The 22,945-nt window shown below is 38.7% G+C and overlaps 1 protein-coding gene across 1 annotated transcript in view; it reads left to right on the plus strand.

The window, feature by feature from the left end:
* LOC128014057 (tenascin-X) overlaps window positions 1-22,945 on the plus strand; it is a 196,155-nt gene that overhangs the window by 21,412 nt on the left and 151,798 nt on the right. Inside the window, exon 7 of the mRNA XM_052597295.1 lies at window positions 17,178-17,444. Within this exon, the coding sequence (XP_052453255.1) occupies window positions 17,178-17,444 (267 nt within the window). The remainder of the gene's footprint in view (window positions 1-17,177; window positions 17,445-22,945) is intronic.

The following is a 22,945-nucleotide window of genomic DNA, read 5'->3' on the forward strand; positions in this document are numbered from 1 at the left end:
GACTAGCATAAAGTTGTCTTGATGTTGGATATTCGCAAATTTAGGGACCATCTTTAAAGTTACATGCAATGTTGGTATACACGTTTCTATTTCTTCTTGCTATAGATGGCACTGCCCCTATAATTTCTTCAACAAAAAAACATGTGGACATCACAACCCTTACAAAAATAAACCATGGTTTTATCATATTAAAACTACTTAATTTTTACTTTTCTTGTGCATGATTTTGAATGCTTGAGAATAATCAATCTCAAATAATAAAAAAAACTCTCGCTTTTTCTCTAAAGGAATGCAATAGTAATACTCACTCACAGGTTTAGCGTCCCCCTCATCAATATCATGTTCAAAGTTGTTTGTTAGAACAAACATATCTAAACGTGGAACATCTCGGAGATGCTTCGACATCACTCCCAAATTTCCAGTGGGCTGCAATATTTTTTAAACAGCCTTGTGTAACTGGTTCACCAGGATCCAGCCCAGCGTCATCAGAAACAGGCACCGAAGGAACACCTTCTTAAGATTTTTCTCCTCTTGTGCTAGCAAAAAACACAGGTTTCACTCTGGATCCTTCTGGATTCTTAAAAGTTAAAAAAAAAATAGTATTTTCAACAATATTACATCCAAAATAGGGGTTTAAAAGATTAATATGGCAAACACGTTTCTTCTTAATAATATTAGGAGTTTCAATCATATAATTCAAATTTGAAACCTTTCGTAACACTGTATAAGGGCCTACAAATTTTGCCTGAAAAGGTGAACCCATGACAGACACTAAAGCAAGTACCCTATCACCAAGGTTGAAAAACTCAAACCTTGCTCTTCTGTCAAATAACTGCTTCATTCTATCTTGTGAATGCCCCAACTTCACTTTTGCCTGCTCAGAAGATTCATACAATCTCCTGCAAAAGTCACTTAAATAATTCAACAAATTGTTTGGTGGATCAACACCCTTAAAATCCTCAGACAAAAGTGACATTGGAAATTTAGAAATTGCACAGAAGGTCAACATACAAGCTCATTTGGACTGCACCCTGTGCTTTCTTGAGAAGCTTCCCTAGCAGCTATAAGAAGCCAAGGCATACCCTCTTCCCAGTCGCCCTTCATATGCTTACAATACCATCTAAACAGAGACTTCAGCATTTCATGGAAGCGTTCTAGGGCCCCCTGACTTTGAGGATGGTAAGCGCTGGCTTTCTGATATTTAACGTGCAACTTCTTTAATATTTGAGCAAATACTTTTGTAGTAAAATTCGAACCTTGGTCAGTTTGTATGACTTTAGGAATTCCCAACAGAGCAATGAATTGCATTAAAGTTTTTAACACCATCTTTGTAGTGACTGAACGTAAGCAGCTGGAAACCTAGTTGCCCATATCTGCTCTAGACGTAGGTAATGGGCCCACACTATACACAATCAAATATTCAAATGGTTGGTTTCCCACGGGAATTGAAAAAAGTGGTGCTGGTTTCAGGGTATGGTTTGGCTTGTCAGTCACCTGACAAGAATGACAAGTTTTAATATACGCAGACACATCTTGTTTTAGCTTAGGCCAAAAGAAACTTCTCAGAATCAACTGAGAATCAAAGCCTCTAGAATCATGAGCTGATTTCAAAACACCACAACTTGAACAATTGGGTCATCTACAAAGTCTTTACAATGAGGCACCCACTTTCTGACTAAAGTTTCTCCATCTAGATGATATCTAGTGTATCTGGAAGCACTTCAGGAGAAAGAATTGTGTAAAACAGGTCAACAAGCAATGTATCCACTCATTGTTATTTTACAGGTGATATAGTCAGAACTGATGGTATTTCAGTCAGTATCTTACCTTCTTTTCTTATCATTTGACTGAGTTGCAGATAAAGACTTCTCCCAGCATCAGTGTTGTGCAAGTTACTTCCAAACTGTAATACATTATAGATTACTTGTTACTGTTATTTAAATGTAATACTTTACCTTACAATATTACTGTCTCAGAATTGTAATACATTACATTACTCCTGTATTACTTTTGAGTTACTTTCACGAAAATAAATACAAGGTAGAACTTAAAAATCTAAAATGACAAAATAGTCAATGGTAACATCTCTTCGATGACATACTCTGCCACAAGTCTTCTGACTTCTCGAGGTTCAAGTGGCATGATGGCAGGCCGAGTGAAATTTAATTGCTGCTTTGGCTTATCACTCTCATCCTCTGTTATTTTTCTCTTCTCAGCAAGTGTAGTGGTCGCATGGCACCGTTCGAGATGTTTTTTTAAATTGCTCTATTTCGCTATGTCGACAGTTCTTTCGGTTTTACACAAAGGTTGCATTTGACTATTAGGCTACGTTCTTTTTGTCCTTATCTCTGACAAATTCGAAGTAATGAGCATACGTCCACCTTGTGAATGTACAGTCGTCTTCTGCCATCTTCATCAGCCGCTTTTCCACTGGCAAGCGCGACTCACGAGCACAGCAGGGGCAGAAATCATGCCTCGTGCCACTCCTGTAAAACCCGCCTTCACTGGACTATGTCACGCAATAACAAAGTTACACCAACAAGAGGGAGATTAATGAAATCTCGCGGTCTCGCAAAGGTTTTTTTTTATTTTTTATAATGCAAGCTTTGTTGAAAATGTACCAAGTAAAATATTACTGAAAATGAATTAGTAATGCCTTACACTACTGCGTTACACGAAAAAGTAATAAATTACTGTAATGCATTACTTTTGTAACGCGTTACTCCCAACACTGCCCAGCATGAGTCACAAAGAAACAAAGAAAAAAAGTGGTCACTGATGCCCTCCACATCAGTCCATAGTGGTCACTGATGAAGGCACTTGGTTGAATTGATAGTGAGTAAAGAATACCAATGGAGACAAAGAGACAGGCTCTTCATGATAATGTGGCCATGGATTAAATACTTTGGAAGGTCTTGTTCAAAAGTTGTCTTGAACAATTAGATATTGTCTTTGCTCAGGCTGTGCATCTCTTTGACCATCAATCTTGGTTACTTGCCCGAAGTGAATTGTTCTCATGGTTTTAATGTTGAAAGCTATTCTGTGAAAGAGTTGGTTGGTTAGTGGACTTGCTTCTGACTTGTGGCACTAGGAATTGATTTACAACATCCAGTTGCCTTTCTGAGGAATTTGTATTACTCTATTAGAATATATATTTGTATTACTCTATTAGAATATACAGGTGCAGTTCAGATAATTAGAATATCATCAAAAAGTTGATTTATTTCAATAATTCCATTCAAAAAGTGAAACCTGTATATTATATTCATTCATTACACACAAAGTGATATATTTCAAATGTTTATTTATTTTTATTTTTGATTATTATAACTGACAACTAAGGAAAATCCCCAAAATCAGTATCTCAGAAAATTAGAATTTAAAGAAAGAATTTTTAGAAATATTGGCCAACTAAAAATGAAAAGTATGAGCATGTACAGCACTCAATACTTAGTTGGGGCTCCTTTTGCCCGAATTACTGCAGCATGCAGCGTGGCATGGAGTCGAGCGCTCTGTGGCACTACTCAGGTGTTATGAGAGCCCAGGTTGCTCTGATAGTGGCCTTCAGCTCTTCTGCATTCTTGGGTCTGGCATATTGCATCTTCCTCTTCACAATACCCATGGGGTTAAGATCAGGCGAGTTTGCTGGCCAATTAAGAACAGGGATTCAATGGTCCTGAGTAGGGATGTCAACGATTAATCGATGATCGATTAATTGTCGATAAGAGATGCAATCGATTAAGGCTGTCGATGGTCGGTTAACCGATTCAATGTTGGGCTGCGTGCGGCTCATGCGCACTCAACACGTGCGAGCGGCTGTGAGTGACGGTGACGATATATTAAAGCATCATCATTCATTCACAATGTACAAATTAAGCTTTTAATGTGATTTAAACTTTAAAGTACATTAAAATAGAAACAACATAAAAGTTATTCAACATTAAAAGCAATAGAAATGTAGTTACTAATCATTTCATCAGATGACTGTTTTATATCGTGCGCTTTGCAGGGCTGCGGGACACAGTGACAGGACAGGTAGTCTATTCATTCCTACAACTTGTTAATTCATTCCTACGAATTATTAATGTGGCAATTGTCCATGTTTCATTAATTGTGTTCCCTAAATAACCCATGATTTAAGTGAAATATGGGAACAAATTAATAAATCGAACGAATTCTTAATTCATGAAATCTTTAATTTCCCTTCCCATGTTTACCACAGTAAGAGATGCGAAAACAGTTATTAAAAGCGAAAGATAATAAAATAAACCTGGGAAATTAGAGGGTTAGACTATGAAGATTTAGGAAAAGAAACGATGCCTAAATATACTGAATTTGTGGAAATTCGTGACCAACCGGCAAACCAGAACAAAGCCGCGTAAATGAAGACTATGGGGTCCAAAAGCATGGTCGCGAGCTAACATTTTCCAGTTAACCTATTATTGCTCTAATAAACAAAGCTTTTATACCACACTTGTCATAATCAGATCTTATCATTTCTAAATAAATAATTGCTGGATTCAAAACAGCGATTAATAGGCGCTGTGACCGACACATTCCTGGAGCATTCACTGCTGTCACTAAACGGTGACGCCGAGCATCGTTCACAAGTTTCTGCATGGACCTGACTAGGGCACAGGTTCTAAGCCCTGGGACAAAATGGGATGCTTTAAGGAAAATGTATAGCCTACTAAGTAATAGGCCCAACATAAAAATAACAATTTGTTTTCATGTTTTTTTTTTTTTTTTTTTTAAATAGGCTATGCGAAATATATCCGACTTAAATAGGCTAATTAAGATTAACGGATTTAAAACAGAAGTGTGGGCGCTCCATAAGTTCACAAAAAAAAAATAAATAAAGGATGACAACGCATTCTGTTTGTTTGCTTTATTTTACAAGAGCACAAATCTTCTGTTTTTATTGTGAGTGTGCACAAATGAAAGTAAACACTTTTGCGGAAAATATATATTTTTTTTTAATGTCTCAGCTGTTTCGATCGCCCCGGAGCCTGCTGCACACGTATATTCTAGCGATTCAAACTTACATCGCAGTCTGTTCATTATCAAAATAAAATGTCAACTAAACATTAAAAGGTTACACTGGTCAGTTTAAATAGACCGTAGTATACCGGTCCACTCTGCTGTTATGCCAAGGACGTTTTTGCTCATATGAAGAGGATCATCTTTTCCGTCTATATGCGAATGCGTGTTAAGTACAAGCCTAGTTTACATTATAAATAATAGTTTAACATTCAAATACATTGCGAATATGGAAACATTTCGATTTGTGCCGAATGAGACATGAGCATTAACCTCCAAATAAATCTAGCCAAAGCCGCGCTCGCTCATCCTCGTCTGCACGCATGCACTGTCACGATCTAATGCGCTGTATGCCGGATTTTTAAAAGCAGGATCAAATTAATGTGAGCAACAGTGTGTTTTGGTGCAGCAGCGCCGATGTAGTTCACTTAATGTGCAGCGCAGTCACACGCGCTTCACATTTCGGATAATTTTATTTTAAATACAATAATGTCAGTTGAAAACATTGCAATTGTGCTTTAAAATACAACAACGAGCACCACAAAACCATTTAAAGATGCGCGTTCAGCGTTCTCCGTGCGGGATTGGAAACTGTCAACAAAGTAAAATGACCTCAAAAGTATGGCGCGCTCTCTTCATTTTATCAAATGATCATAATTGCATCTATTCATTTTATAATCCTGCTACTAGCATTTTATTCAGACTAAAACCTCTTTAATTCAAGTGAGAAAGCGTTTTGTGTGTGTGTGTGTGTGGCTTTTGCACATCCTGTCATACCGCTGACTGCGTGCCTGCAATAGACGCATTTTGCAGTATTATGGTTAACGATTAATCGATTAATTGATCGTTAATTTAAACGATGATCGATTATGGAAATAATCGAAATTTGACATCCCTAGTCCTGAGACCAGGTAATGGAAGCTTTGGCACTTTGTGCAGGTGCCAAGCCCTGTTGGAAAATGAAATCTGCATCTCCATAAAGTTTGTCAGCAGCAGGAAGCATGAAGTGCTCTAAAACTTCTTGGTATACGGCTGTGTTGACCTTGGACCTCAGAAAACACAGTGGACCAACACCAACAGATGACATGGAACCGCAAACCATCATTGACTGTGGAAAATTTACACTGGACCTCAAGCAACGTGGATTGCGTGTCTCTCCTCTCTTCCTCCAGATTCTGGAACCCTGACATCCAAAGGAGATGGAAAATTAACTTTCATAAGAGAACATAACTTTGGACCACTCAGCAGCAGTCCAATCCTTTTTGAAGCGAGACGCTTCTGATGCTGTCTGTTGTTCAAGAGTGGCTTGACACAAGGCATGTGACAGCTGAAACCCGTGTCTTGCATACGTCTGTGCATAGTGGTTCTTGAAGCACTGACTCCAGCTGCAGTCCACTCTTTGTGAATCTCCCCCACATTTTTGAATGGGTTTTGTTTCACAATCCTCTCCAGGGTGCGGTTATCCCCATTGCTTGTACACTTTTTTTCTACCACATCTTTTCCTTCTCTTCGCCTCTCTATTAATGTGCTTGGACACATAGCTCTGTGAACAGCCAGCCTCTTTTGCAATGACCTTTTGTGTCTTACCGTCCTTGTGCAAGGTGTCAATTGTCATCTTTTGGACAACTGTCAATTCAGCTAGTCTACAGAATTAGACTGAGAGACCATTTAAAGGCTTTGCAGGTGTTTTGAGTTAATTAGCTGATTAGAGTGTGGCAACAGGGGTCTTCAAAATTGAACCTTTTCACAATATTCTAATTTTCTGAATTTGGGATTTTCCTTAAATGTCAGTTATAAACATCAAAATTAATAAAAATAAACATTTGAAATATATCAGTCTGTGTATAATTAATAAATATAATATACAAGGGGAAGTCGTGGCCTAATGGTTAGAGGGTTGGACTCCCAATCGAAGGGTTGTGGGTTCTAGTCTCGGGCCGGACGGAATTGTGGGTGGGTGGGTGGGGGGAGTGCATGTACAGTTCTCTCTCCACCTTCAATACCACGACTTAGGTGCCCTTGAGCAAGGTGTATAACTTTTTATCACACAGCACAATGCCACAGATCTCGCAAGTTTTGAGGGAGTGTCCAATTGGCATGCTGAATACAGGAATGTCCACCAGAGCTGTTGCCTGTGATTTGAATGTTCATTTCTCTACCATAAGCGGTCTCCAAAGACGTTTCAGAGAATTTGTCATTATATCCAACCAGCCTCGTAACTGCAGACCACGTGTAACCACCAGGGCTGCAGCTAGTGGGGTGAAAGGTGTTGATTATTATAGGGGCCCACGGCTAAAGGGGGGCCCCCAACAATCTCAACCCATCTGGCTGAGGCCAGCCTAAAAAGATGCTCACAAGAGTTGACAGGCCACTGCTGCGTGTCGTCACGAGACCTTACCATTTTCATGTGTTTTTAAGCCTTGCCACTTGTCGATTTAAACATTAAAGCATTCAAACACAAGACGCGGAAAAGCTCAACTGAGTAGCCGGTTACTCGCACGCTGTGTTCGGTGCGCAAACAGAGAGCCGCGTCTCACTAAACCAAGCTCTCCTTTGCGAAGTTCTCCTCGAAGTTCCTCCTGCACCTGAACAAACAAATACAAATAGCAGTTTGAACTTACAGAAAAGGATGTGAAAGAGCCCAATTCAGCACTGCGGTGTTCTGGTTTTCAGGCCTCACACAGAGGAAAGTGTCTCAAAATGAATTAAGACCGAATTTTGCCTCTTTTTGCTCTTGTACCGAAAAAAAAAACATTAAAAAAATGTCAAAATACCCGTCTTTGAAAGTATGCTCGAAAAAACTGTCGGTTATGTCTTAAGTGAAAGTAAACTGTTGAGAAAAAAATTGGTATCATTATATTGGATGCGTTCATTGTTTCTTAAAGTGACCGCGCCTAATTTAGCTACAAGCTGCTGTAATGTTAATCCAAAAAAATGAAAGAAAGAAAATCCCTCACTGCTCTTCACTGAATTACTTTGTAGTTTTAACAAGAATTAATGCACAGTCATATATAAAATTATTCAGCACCATTTAAAGCACCATGTTTTGCTTATGTGTTTTTCTTTTCCTGAATTGCTAATGCCACAGTCTGAACAAAATTAAGCATTGCTTGGTAATTGGTCAACAAAGCATTGATAGTAGTGTAAATATTGTCATACTAACAGTTGTCTGAAGTTTTGGTTCATTGTAGTACACCTTTCTATCAAAGTTATCTGTCATTATCAAAATGAATTTGTTCATTTTAAGACCATTTTCCAAACAATAGCAAATAAACTGTGATAATGTGAGAAATGTTGAAGGTGTCTGAATACGTTTTGGTTTGAATGTATATTAAATTTTTTAATTGAAGCGTATGCAGTGCTATTTTAGATTTATTTATTTGGTTTCTGTACCTGGACACCTACAAACTTGAAAAAACTTAATCATTTTGTAATAGCACAAATAAATAAATAGAACGAACATAAAAAAAAAATTAAACAGTTTCAAACAGGGCCCTTTGGTACAACCTGCACCGGGGCCCCACAAATCCCAGCTATGGCTCTGGTAACAACACCATCCCAGGACTTCCAAATCCAGCACCTTCGCCTCCAAGATCGTCTGAAACCAGCCACCCGGACAGTTGCAGCAACAATCAGTTTTCATAACTAAAGAATTTCTGCACAAACTGTCAGAAACGTCTCTAGGAAGCTCATCTGCATGCTTGTCATCCTCATCAGGGTCTTGACCTGACTGCAGTTTGTGTCGTAATCAACCTGAGTGGGCAAATGCCACTTTGGAGAGATGTTCTCTTCACAGATGAATCCAGGTTTTCACTGTACAGGACAGATGGCAGACAGTGTGTATGTTGTCGTGTGGGTGAACGGTTTGCTGATGTCACAACTGTGGATCGAGTGGCCCATGGTGGTGGGGTTATGGTGTGGGCAGGCATATGTTATGGACAATGGACACAGGTGCATTTTATTGATGGCATTTTGAATGCACAGAGATATTGTGACGAGATCCTGAAGCCCATTGTTATGCCATTCATCCATGACCATCACCAAGTTGCAGCATGATAATGCACGGCCCCATGTTGCAAGGATCTTTACACAATTCTTGGAAGCTATACATAGAAGCTTGCAATTTCTAGAAATAATCATCATTTCCACCACTAGCAAGACTAAAAGGTGTTAAGTGATCCAGTGCCACCAAAACACGCGCTGAATTCAAGAAGAACTTTACATTCTCAAAAGCACCCTGACACGAGTCTGACCAGTGAAACAGTGGCTTAGGACTTAGCAAATCGGTAAGGGAAGAAATCACAGTAGCAAATTTTTACAGAACCATTTACAGGTTTTACAGAACCATTTACAGGTTGCACATTTGAATAACTCATGTGGACTGCCTCCAGCTAAATAGTTTTCCAGGATGAAAGTTACGTCAGGAATGGGCAAAGACGAATGAACACCTACTATCACGTTCCCCGACACCAATTCAGAGTTCAAGTGAACACGGTATAACAGAACTTCTAGAACTCCCATTTCGAAACCTCGAACTAGAGCAAAAGTACCAGTAGCAGTCTTCTCAAACAATGATAATACTACCTCCAAAATGAATGACAAAGTAGCCCCAGTATCTCGGAGGATGCTAACTGGCACACACTCACTACAACTAGACAGTTCCACTATTCAGCAATGGCCCATATCCAGCCTTCTCGAGCTGAATCATGGAGACAGACTAAAGAACAGATTTAAAAGGAAAATCATCTGAAATCAAACCAACAGACTTTGGGCTAGACTTCTTTTTAACAACGGGACAGTTTTTAATCAAATGTCCAGAAGCTTTACAATAAAAGTAAGCCCTGTCATCAGAAGGAGTCCATGTTTTATTACCAAATTATTTTTTTGAACTTAAGACTGATGAAGAAACAGGAGATCGGTCCCATAACTTCTCCTTAAATGCTACCTTATGCTTCAGCACAAAGTCGTCAGCTAACATAGCAGCGTTGTGAAATGTCTCAGCTTTCTGTTCATTTAATATAAATATGTAGAAAGAACAGCAGGCAAGCCATTTTTTAAGTCTTCCACCAACATCAGTTGTCGCAGCTGTTCTCTGCTTTCAGCTTTTTTAGACGCGCACCATCGATCAATCAAAATCTCTTTCTCATATACGCAAACTCCACATAAGTCTGACCAGAAAGTTTTACAAAATGTCTGAAATGCTGTCTATACGCCTGTGGCGAGTGGGGCGGGGCTGAGAGGCGTGGGAACGAGGAGTGAGGCCAGGTGTAGTGATTGGAGATGAGCTACACCTGCGCCCCACCGCCAGTATCGAGTCCCACGTAGGAGATGGAATGATATAAAACTGGAGCGACTATAGTGAAGGACGAGAGAGGACCGGGCCTGGGACATTATTTTATGTTTGCTTTTTATTTTAAGCGCACCAGTCGTCCGTGAGGGGCTGGTGCGATGTTTTGTGTTTATTTTGAATATTAAAATTATGTTTTGATTGTGCGCCGGTTCCCGCCTCCTTCTTCCAGATGATTAGGAAGTTTTAATATCGTTACAACGCCTCTGGAACTAATTCATAGTCTTTTAAAATTGTGGATATCGCAGTTTTATAATCTGCTGCTTTATCTATAGTCAAGGCGGAGTAAGCTTCTTGCGCCTTGCCAGTGATCACAAATGGCAATAATAAACATCAAAAATCTGCAGGCCACTTTAACCTGATAACTCTCACTCACGTTTTTGAAGATAGATATGAATGTGCATGATACAAACCTACATTTTTATATTTCATGACTGAAAACATTTTGTAACATGATTTTGATGTGCCATTTACATGGTAATGCAATGTCTGATTTTAAAATGGGTTTTAAAGGATGAATTTTGAGATTTTATGTTTTCAAGTGATTTATAGCTTCTGATGATTTCTAAAAAGTGATAGAGAAAAAGGCAACGAGGAAGTCTTTTTTTTTAAAAAAGGTCAAAGCTCCTTTTGTAATGTAGATTTCTGAGGGTGCACTCTTGTCATAAATTGATCTATTACTTTTCCTACATAATTTTTAACAAAAAATATTGGTATAAAGGAGTCTTAGACCTTTCCAACGATATATAGTTTGTCAAGATTAGATTAAATTTGATTGTAATATAGTATAGTCAATGTAGGCGTCCCGTATACGGGACGGGGTGACATTTAACAGGTTAACCCTCTGGGGACGGATTATACCGCCCAAAATGGCATACTTTTACAAATGTGTAGTTATCTCAAAAACTATTAATGCTAGAGAGATGCGGGTTTTTTTGCCGTCTTCCTCAGATTCCGCTGAAAACAGCGCTGTCCAGTTTGTAAATTAAACACTTCCCTTATTGCGCAATACCACTGCGTAAACAGGCCAATAAAAAAGATTGTGCTAGGCAGATTCAACACGCAACAGCCAATGGAAAAATTGCAGCTGGGAGGAGTCTTTTTCTAACCCAATCAGAGGAAGGTTATGTCTTCTAGCGATTCAGAGGACTCTGTAGCTCTGCTGTAGCCTTGTAAAAGCTGGCTGGACTAAAGTAAAAGACATGTAATCAATAAGCGTTCAGAGAATCAGCATCAGGGTGGAGAAAGCAGAACGCGATCGGAGTAGTGATGGGAAGTTCGATTCTTTTCCCCGAACCGGTTCTTTCGGACGGTTCGATTCAATAAACCGGTTGAAAAAACCGGTTCATCGGTTCTTTCACGCTCGACGTAATGACGTCATTGGCGATGACGTAATGGCGTCACGTCTATCAAACATTCAAATATATAAAGTCAGTAATCATAACTTTAGTCAGTTAAAACCTCATAATCATGAAAAGTTTACATTTAAGTTTTGCAACAACACCTAAATACAGTAACAGCAATAATGTGCATATGAGGATTTAAGTCTTGAAGATATAAAGTAAATAAATTAGGTGTCATCAGTGCAGAAACCATGATCCACTTACTAAACATAATCCATTGCGATGTATTTGTTATTAAATTAACTTACGTTTCGCCAGATTGCCCTTCATCCAAGCCCTCAAAATACCCGCTCATAACTACTAGTACAGAATCAGAATCAATCACCAAAAGAATCCCTTCGGTTCAGAGACATGCTGTGAGTCAGTTGGCTTCACGCTGAATCGCGCATGCGCAGTATCATCAGTTCATCGGTTCTCAATTCGGACGCGTCCGACAGAAACGATTCTCGGTTGAGTGTACTGATGATCCGAAAACCGATGCAACCGGTTCTTGACTCGAGAACGAGAATCGCTCTAACCGGCACGTGCTGCAGTTCAGTGTCATCAGCTGCTCTACTCGTGTTCATGTTCTGTTTACTACAAACTCAATTTGTGAATGTCATCATTAACTATAAATACAGTACAGATATCTCATAAATCATCCCTTATTCCTATTAAACATAAGAGTCTTTAGAGTCTTAATTATTGTCCAACTTCCCTGAAAACCCATTTGGCCTATACATTATATACAATATACAGATTGGAAACATTAATCTAAAAAAAATAATTAAAAAAAAATCAAAATAAAATATAGTTACTTTATCACACTTTCCGATGTTTAACAAAATACTTACAAAATTACACGCATGCGCAGTATCATCAGTTCATCGGTTCTCAATTCGGACGCGTCCGACAGAAACGATTCTCGGTTGAGTGTACTGATGATCCGAAAACCGAAGCAACCGGTTCTTGACTCGAGAACGAGAATCAGCTCATCGGTTCTCAAATCGGACGCGTCCGACAGAAACGATTCTCGGTTGAGTGTACTGGTGATCCGAACACCGAAGCAACCGGTTCTTGACTCGAGAACGAGAACTGCTCCAGCAGTGGGCGTGTTTGTTCATTATCTGGCTCGGCTCGGTGTTCATCTTCAGTTCGGTCTTCACAGCATTTCATTCAGTGTACTGTTTGAGTAAATGGATTACCCCGGGAAATTGGTTTATTCTGACTCAGAGGGAGTGTCAGTCACGTTAAAAAAGTTAACAGCTTAAGTAATTTGTGGATTTATGCTTATTGGAGACGTGAACCGTTTCAAACGATTCAGTTCGATTTGGTGAACTGGTTCAACCGGTTCACTAAGAAGAACCGGTTAAATTGAACGATTCGTTCACGAATCGGCCATCACTAGATCGGAGTGTTACAGAGAGCGATCGGAGTATTAGCGAGCACAAAGAGCTAAATTCGAGCGATCGGAGAATCCGCATCACGTCGAGAAAGCAGAAAGTGATCGGAGTGTTAGCGAGCACAAAGAGATAAATTCGAGAGAGATACAGCATTATTACAGAATTGTTTTATCAAAATGGCAAGCAGTAAAAGATTTACGGCAGAACAAGCTCTGGAACAATTACTGGAAAGGCCTGGAGAGGCCTTGCTTTGTTCACTGGCATGCCTAGGACTGTTTTTTAAAAAAGTTAATTATTTAATTGTTCTTTACACATTTGATTAAACAATAACACATTTCTGTCAAGCAAAGAGTTTGAAAAAATATATTTTCTTTGTTCAAAAACTGTTCTATATTGTGTGTTTTTCAGTAATAAATGACAAAAATCTAATTTTCGTTTGTGAAATTCTCTAGTTTATTGTAAAATTTTTCACTCATACTTCCTTTATATAAACATATTGCATGCATGCTTATGGTAGCTTAGGGTCTTCTGAATCCATAGATACCAAACACAGGGTGTTTCATCTCCTTTACATATGATTTATAAGCCCAAATATAAAAATAGAGAAAACAGACCAAAAAGGGCTTAGTCCCAAAAATAAAAAAAAACGCCTAGGACTGTTTGTAAATAAAGTTAATTATTTAATTGATCTTTACACATTTGATTGAACATTAACCCATTTCTGTCAAGCAAAGAGTTTGAAAAATATATTTTTGGGTCAAAAACTTTTAACTATTGTTGTGTGAGGTAGGATTTTCAGTTATAAATGACAAAAATCTCATTTTCGTCTTTGAAATTCTCTAGTTTATTGTACAATTTTTCACTCATACTTCCTTTATAGACATATTGCATGCATGCTTATGGTAGCTTAGGGTCTTCTGAATCCATTGATACCAAATACATGGTGGTCCATCCTCATTACATATGGTTTATAAGCCGAAATGTAAAAATAGAGAAAACGGACCAAAAAGGGCTTAGTCCCCTAAGGGTTAAAGTCATAGCAACTCTCTCAAAATGACTAATGTATTTCACAAAATCCCTTTCGCAAAAAGGAGGAACCATCCTCCGATTTCGTCCCAGATAAAATTCAGAGACAGCCGCACCCTTCTTATTAGCCATTTCTAATTCCATTGATTTTAATTAGTGCTGTCAAAATTAGCGCGTTAACGCATTCGATTAATTTGAAATATTTAACGCGTTAAAAAAAAATAACGCAATTAACGCGGTTGCAGTTTTTTTTTTATTTCCAGTTGTGGCCTATGTGTGTTCAACGTGCAAAGAAATATGGATAAGACCAAGGAAGGACTTTTAGACGGAAAGTTTCAGTATAAAACTCTGCCGGATTACTCTTCAGTCTGCCACAAGAAACATTACTCTTCATTTAGTCTGCCACAAGAAACAGCAACATTAAAATCATGAACTCAAATGTCATTGTTTAAAAAAAACAAAAAAACAATGACTGTAACAGTGCGTAAATCAGACCTTTCTGTAACGCTAACGTTAATAAGCTGAAACGAAAATAACGAAATAATTGTGTAGTGGAGTATTTTTTGTACACAGTGCCGCGAACTGTCAATCACTCCTGTACGCGTGCATCACTGTCCTCCTCAGCTGCAGCTACTTGCGCTCTCTCTCTTCATCAAGCTTTAAAACAAAAAGGGAACAAAAAGATCATATTGTCTTTGTGCATAGGCTATAGATTAATTAGATAAATGAATATCTAAATTTGTGCCTTGCCGTCTACGGTATTTTTTTAGAACTTAGAAAAAAGATGCTGCAGCCAATGAACCGCCAGCGGGGGCTGGCTGCAGGACGACTGAACCTCCGCAGACAGTTTTTAATGTTTATCAGACAATAAATACTCAAGATTTTGCTTTAGTATAACTCACAACGAGTTTCACACACCTTCTCCGGCCACGTTGAGTTGTTGACACTTAACAGTGGGAAACGCGACACATGCGCTATTCACTTGTATAACTTAAGGGTGAATGGGTAATGTAGTTTCTGCTCTAGGTGGGATGAATTAGGAAGCTTGCATTGTGAAGGGCGCTCTGAAAATCGGCAGTGCAGGTAAAAGATTAAAACCTCTATTAAAACAGATATCCAAATGAGCGTACCGGTACGCTACAAGCACGTTCTGGGCGCACGGAGAGGTGGCGGTATGCTCAAGAGCTATATTTGGAAGTGGCTGTACTGAGTACCAGTGCATACAGGCCCACTTAAAGCACTGGCAATGACTATACTTTGGAATTTTTTTGCAGTCCACTTAGAATTCAACATGGAAATCATTTTTGTTTTTTATTGGCATTGATTGTTTTGAAATTCAAATGGTACTTACATGCCTGTGTTTTTATTTCTGTAATAAATATGGCTTTCAAGCCAACAGTTAATTTGGAGGATATTGATGGTTTATTGCAGGTATGTTGTTTACATGAGAAAATCTGTGTTACAAGTTAAACAAAAATTCCAATAAACAATCATATTTTGAATTTAAATAGTTTCTTTGTCTTGAGTTTACATTAATTATTTACATTTTACATTTACATATCCAAAAAGTTTCAGTCTTTTAATTGCGATTAATCGCGATTAATTTTAAAAAATTGTGCGATTAATTAGTTAATTTTTTTAAATCGATTGACAGCACTAATTTTAATGCAAACTCATGTTTCAATTCACAATTTCGTAACTCTAATTTTGCATTTCCAACTCTTTTTCTTTCAAAGCTAATACTCTCAAACGAAACGCATGATCTCCCACAGAAGGACCAGCCATTTCCTCTACTAAGTGACTTTCTAAAACACCCAACTTAACAAGATTACTTTTCAGTATGCTCCGCAAAGTTTCCTTTATATTCCTGTCCTTACAAGTTATTTCTATTTTATAAAACTCTGCTATCTGCAACAACTGCTCCTATGAATGCAACGAAAGCAGTTCTTCAGAAGGAGATTCCTGAATAACATCCACCACCGAAGCCATTTCAGCTAACTTTTTTCCGCACTCGAATAAAGAACGAATGTAAAACGTACAAAACTAGTAACACTTCATATCTCATAAGTCAGCGACACTTTCTTCATCTCAAATGTTATAGTAAGAAATATCTGCCATCTTCATTTTTAAATATATAGTTCTAAGGATGCAAAAGTACTTCATCTCAGACAGTACAGTATGCTGAGTTTAAGATAATGTATGAATTTGAATATCATAGATAGAAAATTAATATTAGTGGAATTTTGTCATGATTATTCAAGGTGAACTCATCTGAGATGGCAATTTGCAATACCACACATTTAAATAAGGCAAAGAAATGAAGAATGTACCCAGAGTATGAATTAGGGGGCTGAAAGCCTACAAATAACCTCAACTGGAACAATATGTGTCATTATGTAAAGTAATACACACATAATGAAAAAATGTATATGCAGCTTCCCCTGCATAATCAACAATTTAAGGGTAATGTTAAATAGCAATTATGATATTAAATATAATAAAAGAAGTTTGCTCTTAATAACATGAAGATATCACAACTATAAATAACACTTTAAACAATAAAGCCAGAGATGAAGATTATTTTCATATTTATTCCCATCAGTGTTTGAATTGAACTATCTCATATGAAATGGCTTCCCCTCAAACTGATTTCCAGGGGCACTTATTATTTATTCATATATGTATTCATTTTAGCTGAACTTTTATCCAAAGCGACTTACAAATGCTATATATGTCAGAGGTCGCACATCTCTGGAGCAACTAGGGGTTAAGTGTCTTGATTTTTAATTAATTTATTTTGTTAATTAAATTAGAATAATAAGACAGTTGGCTTTTAAATCTATTCAACAATCATTGCAATCAAGAGCTGGCACATAATCTCCATCTGAAGTTACTGTAATCATAATTGTATAATTCATATATCTGTTGTCATTTATTTTACCACCCCAACATATAATTTACTTTTCTCTCCCCACACAGAGCCAGGTGTGATCAGGAATCTCACTGTGAACATCATCACAACATCATCTGTGTTTCTGACATGGGATGGACCGGTTGAAAATATATCTTTCTTTAAAATTAATTGGAGGAGTGATAAAATAAATAAAACAAATGGAAGTTCAACTACTAACACTTCCTATAACATCACTGGTCTGACTGCTGGAGTCAATTACACATTCTGCATCACTGCTGTGGCAGCAGATCAAGCAACAGAAGGAGAAGCTGTCTGCATCTCACAATATACCAGTACGTAAAATTATAAAATATCTGTTTCTTGCTAAAAGTATGCTAACAATACTAATTGACTTTTGACTAGAGGTGGGTAATGTAACCATGTGTTGTGTATGCTGGCAGATGAATGATACACAGCAGACAAATGTTTTTACTCTGAACTACTACCTTCAATACATCACTATATGAGTCACCACTAGAGGGCAGGCTTATCACAGAATAGTGACAGGCTGATATACAATAAGTACATACAGTACACATACATTACACAATGGTTCCCCGAGGGAACGAGGCGCTGCATCGGAAAACACTTTGTGAATGCCCCATCACATGTGAAATCAGTCCAACTGAATGGAGAAACGTCACAGATGAGGTGACATAGAGACCAGAGAACTTAAAAGCACATCTGAAACAAGCAATGTTAGGTACTGATAAATTGAAGCAAGTTGCTCACAGGGATGCAGGAAATATGGCAACGAAACGTAACGTTACATACGTAACCTGGGACGTTCCCCTTGGGGGACTCACGCTGCATTGGAAAACACTTTGGAAATGAAATTGAGAATCTCCCGATACTGTCAAATGCCTGTCTTATGTAAAGTCATGCGAGCACAGCTAAGACAGATGCACCTGAGAGTCTGGACCAGTACTTCTCCTGGCCACACAGAATAAAAGAAGCCTATACCAACAGCTTTCACCCCCAATGACTGACCACCCAGAGGGTCATAGTAAGCAGTTATCAGTGGTGTATAAAGTACCTGAAAGTCATATTCAAGTAAAAGTACAATTATCTTACCTGAAAATGAATTCACCGTGTAGAATATTACTTGAGTAAAAGTCTTAAAATGTGTGCTATATATTGTACTGACAACTAAGGAACTGACAACTAAGGAAAATCCCAAAAATCAGTATCTCAGAAAATTAGAATATAAAGAAAGAATTTTTAGAAATATTGGCCAACTAAAAATGAAAAGTATGAGCATGTACAGCACTCAATACTTAGTTGGGGCTCCTTTTGCCCGAATTACTGCAGCATGCAGCGTGTCATGGAGTCGAGCGCTCTGTGGCACTACTCAGGTGTTATGAGAGCCCAGGTTGCTCTGATAGTGGCCTTCAGCTCTTCTGCATTCTTGGGTCTGGCATATTGCATCTTCCTCTTCACAATACCCATGGGGTTAAGATCAGGCGAGTTTGCTGGCCAATTAAGAACAGGGATTCAATGGTCCTGAGACCAGGTAATGGAAGCTTTGGCACTTTGTGCAGGTGCCAAGCCCTGTTGGAAAATGAAATCTGCATCTCCATAAAGTTTGTCAGCAGCAGGAAGCATGAAGTGCTCTAAAACTTATTGGTATACGGCTGCGTTGACCTTGGACCTCAGAAAACACAGTGGACCAACACCAACAGATGACATGGAACCGCAAACCATCATTGACTGTGGAAAATTTACACTGGACCTCAAGCAACGTGGATTGCGTGTCTCTCCTCTCTTCCTCCAGATTCTGGAAGCCTGACATCCAAAGGAGATGGAAAATTAACTTTCATAAGAGAACATAACTTTGGACCACTCAGCAGCAGTCCAGACCTTTTTGAAGCGAGACGCTTCTGATGCTGTCTGTTGTTCAAGAGTGGCTTGACACAAGGCATGTGACAGCTGAAACCCGTGTCTTGCATACGTCTGTGCATAGTGGTTCTTGAAGCACTGACTCCAGCTGCAGTCCACTCTTTGTGAATCTCCCCCACATTTTTGAATGGGTTTTGTTTTACAATCCTCTCCAGGGTGCGGTTATCCCCATTGCTTGTACACTTTTTTTCTACCACATCTTTTCCTTCTCTTCGGCTCTCTATTAATGTGCTTGGACACAGAGCTCTGTGAACAGCCAGCCTCTTTTGAAATGACCTTTTGTGTCTTACCCTCCTTGTGCAAGGTGTCAATTGTCGTCTTTTGGACAACTGTCAATTCAGCTAGTCTACAGAATTAGACTGAGAGACCATTTAAAGGCTTTGCAGGTGTTTTGAGTTAATTAGCTGATTAGAGTGTGGCACCAGGGGTCTTCAAAATGTAACCTTTTCACAATATTCAAATTTTCTGAATTTGGATTTGGATTCTGAATTTGGGATTTTCCTTAAATGTCAGTTATAAACATCAAAATTAATAGAAATAAATATTTGAAATATATCACTCTGTGTATAATTAATAAACATAATATACAAGTTTCACTTTTTGAATGGAATTAGTGAAATAAATAATTTTTTTGATGATATTCTAATTATATGACCAGCACCTGTATAACTCTTGCATAGGGCTGGGTATTGTTAAAAATCTTTCGATCCGGTGCCAATTTCGATACCTCAGTTTCGATACCGGTTCCTAACGATACTTTTTTCGATACAATATGTTTTAAAATCCATTTCAGCATCAACACAAATACATGAAACACAAAACTTTTAATTTTCACCTTAATTAAAACAATTTCTGGTAACGCTTCACACTCAGGATAACATTATTAATACAACTGGTTGTGCTTTTTGGATAGGGGTGCGCCATTCAGGGGCGGACTGGGACCAAAAAGTGGCCCTGGACTTTCTGGCCCACAGCAGCCCACCACATCATAACGCAAACGCTCCTGTTTTGATGTCATTTATTAATTTAATATTTAAGTAAACAGTTTGGGGATTTTAACCAATATGCCAACTGATCCTCCGTAAAAAAAAGAAAAAAGAAAAAAAAAAGAAAAAAAAGAACAACAGCTGTTCATTTAGCGACTCCTAGTGAGCTATACATGCTCATCAAGACACAAACATTATTCTAGAACTCACACTTTGCATTAAGTTATCAGGTCCATACAAATCATGCATGAAATTGAAGTTTATAAACTCAAACGATAGCTTTATGTGCTTTACAGATGAACTTGAAGTCTTTATTCATTCGAGATGTTCAATAATAGATCATCTTTGGCAAGTTCATGATCCGATTAGTGAACCGATTAGTCTTTTGAGTCAATCTTTTAAGATAATTATTTATTTTGTTTAACGAAACCAGTGTGGAAACCAGTATTTCACAAACTGGATAGATCTGAGGTGCATGGCTCGCAAAATCGCTATCTTGACGTCCCGGGGCTATGTGTTTTCCAGTCCGATGGGCTATTGTGAATAATGATGTAAAATTCCTAACTTGATTCGCGTTGTTCACTCGCTTGAAGGGGTGTAACGGATCATAGCTGATCGTTTGCACTCGTTTCTAAATATTGCTGATTCAAGCGTTTTAAACAATTCGCACGCGTTCTGAGCTTGCGCTCACTCATTCAAAGCACGCGCTACGAGCAGCATTTCAGACAATGCGCGTACAGATAATGAATTCATCTTTCGTGTTTCGTAGCTTCTGAATGAACACATACACACAATTATATCAAAATAATTGTCTCTGCAAGTATTCTCGTAAACACAGTCGGTTATGTTTTAAGTGAACGTATACAGTGGCCCGCTGCTTAGAGAAATTCGCTGTCTCTCTTTCTTTTTTTTAGGCAACGTGATAGGGGGCGTGTTTCAAGATACGCAATGGAGTAGACCAAACTAAACAGGGAGGGAGGGCAAGCCGGCTTTGGTTGCAATACTCTTATCGCATATGTTGCACTTTGCTGACTCGGCATCCACTTTTATAAAGTGTAACCACACTTTAGACCTTTTGACATTGTAAAACGGAAACGTTTTGAGAAAAAACAACTACACTTGTGTTGTGTGACTACGAGTATCTTCAAAAATCCTCCCCGTCAAGTCACGTGGTGGTCGACAGCCATTCACGGCGAATTTAGGTCCTTACATGCACGTATGCTACAAGCTCACACAGACACAGCCGCTTGGCAAAAAAAAAAAACGAAAACAAAAAAACATGGGCGCTTGGTTTTTGGAACCTAAATTTGGCACCGAAAGATAAATAATTTTTCGATACTCATAGTATTCGATACCATAAATGTATCGAAGTTCGGTACCCAGCCCTACTCTTGCATGTAAAATATTTGCCAATTGCCATGGGTTAAGGCATTAGGCAGGTTCTGAAAAAATACAAATTTTATCACACAGCACAATGCCACAGATGTCGCATGTTTTGAGGGAGTGTGCAATTGGCATGCTGAATACAGGAATGTCCACCAGAGCTGTTGCCTGTGATTTGAATGTTCATTTCTCTACCATAAGTGGTCTCCAAAGGCTTTTCAGAGAATTTGTCATTATATCCAACCAGCCTCGTAACCGCAGACCATGTGTAACCACCAGGGCTGCAGCTAGTGGGGTGAAAGGTGTTGATTATTATAGGTGCCCACGGCTAAGGGGGGGCCCCCAACAATCTCAACCCATCTGGCTGAGGCCAGCCTAAAAAGATGCTCACAAGAGTTGACAGGCCACTGCTGCGTGTCGTCACGAGACCTTACCATTTTCATGTGTTTTTAAGCCTTGCCACTTGTCTATTTAAACATTAAAGCATTCAAACACAAGACGAAGAAAAGCTCAACTGAGTAGCCGGTTACTCGCACGCTGTGTTCGGTGCGCAAACAGAGAGCCGCGTCTCACTAAACCAAGCTCTCCTTTGCGAAGTTCTCCTCGAAGTTCCTCCTGCACCTAAACAAACAAATACAAATAGCATTTTGAACTTACAGAAAAGGATGTGCAAGAGCCCAATTCAGCACCGCGGTGTTCTGGTTTTCAGGCCTCACACAGAGGGAAGCGTCTCAAAATGAATTAAGACCGAATTTTGCCTCTTTTTGCTCTTGTACCGAAAAAAACATTAAAAAAAGTCAAAATACCCGTCTTTGAAAGTATGCTCGAAAAAACTGTCGGTTATGTCTTAAGTGAAAGTAAACTGTTGAGAAATTTTTTTTTATCATTATATTGGATGCGTTCATTGTTTCTTAAAGTGACCGCGCCTAATTTAGCTACAAGCTGCTGTAATGTTAAAGGGGTCATGAAATGAGAAACCAAATTTGCCTTGATCTTTTGGAATATAAGAGGTCTTTGTACCATTAAAACGTCCTGCAAGTTTCATAGCTTAAGACGTCCTCCCCATTATAAACGAGCCATTTATTTAATCAAGCTCTAAATACAGCTCGTTCTGGATCCATGGTAAGAAGTGACGTCACGGTGCGAAGTGACGTTCCAACCATTTGCATATGACCGCCTCCAGCACAAGACAACTACGCTCATTTCGAATCGTTGTCGCGCTGCGCGCCTCACAAGTGTTCAGTCGACGGACAGCGAGTGGGTCTGTGTACAGGAAAACTACAATGCCACGCAGATGTGCTGTTCCTGGCTGTGGACAAACAACATCTTTGAATACGCTGCCGAAAGATCCTGACGTCAGGGAAAAATGGATGCAGTTTATTTGTATAAGAGAATCTTGAAAATATGTCGCCTTTCTAGTAGGCCTACATGTAATAGAAGATTAAAAATGTTGCCTTATCAATGCTGCATCTTCAAATATGGCCTGTGCATGCATTTTTGTCCGCAGTACACCCTATCATTTCATT

The sequence above is a fragment of the Carassius gibelio genome, chromosome B25, assembly GCF_023724105.1.
Source record: "Carassius gibelio isolate Cgi1373 ecotype wild population from Czech Republic chromosome B25, carGib1.2-hapl.c, whole genome shotgun sequence".
NCBI lineage: Eukaryota > Metazoa > Chordata > Actinopteri > Cypriniformes > Cyprinidae > Carassius > Carassius gibelio.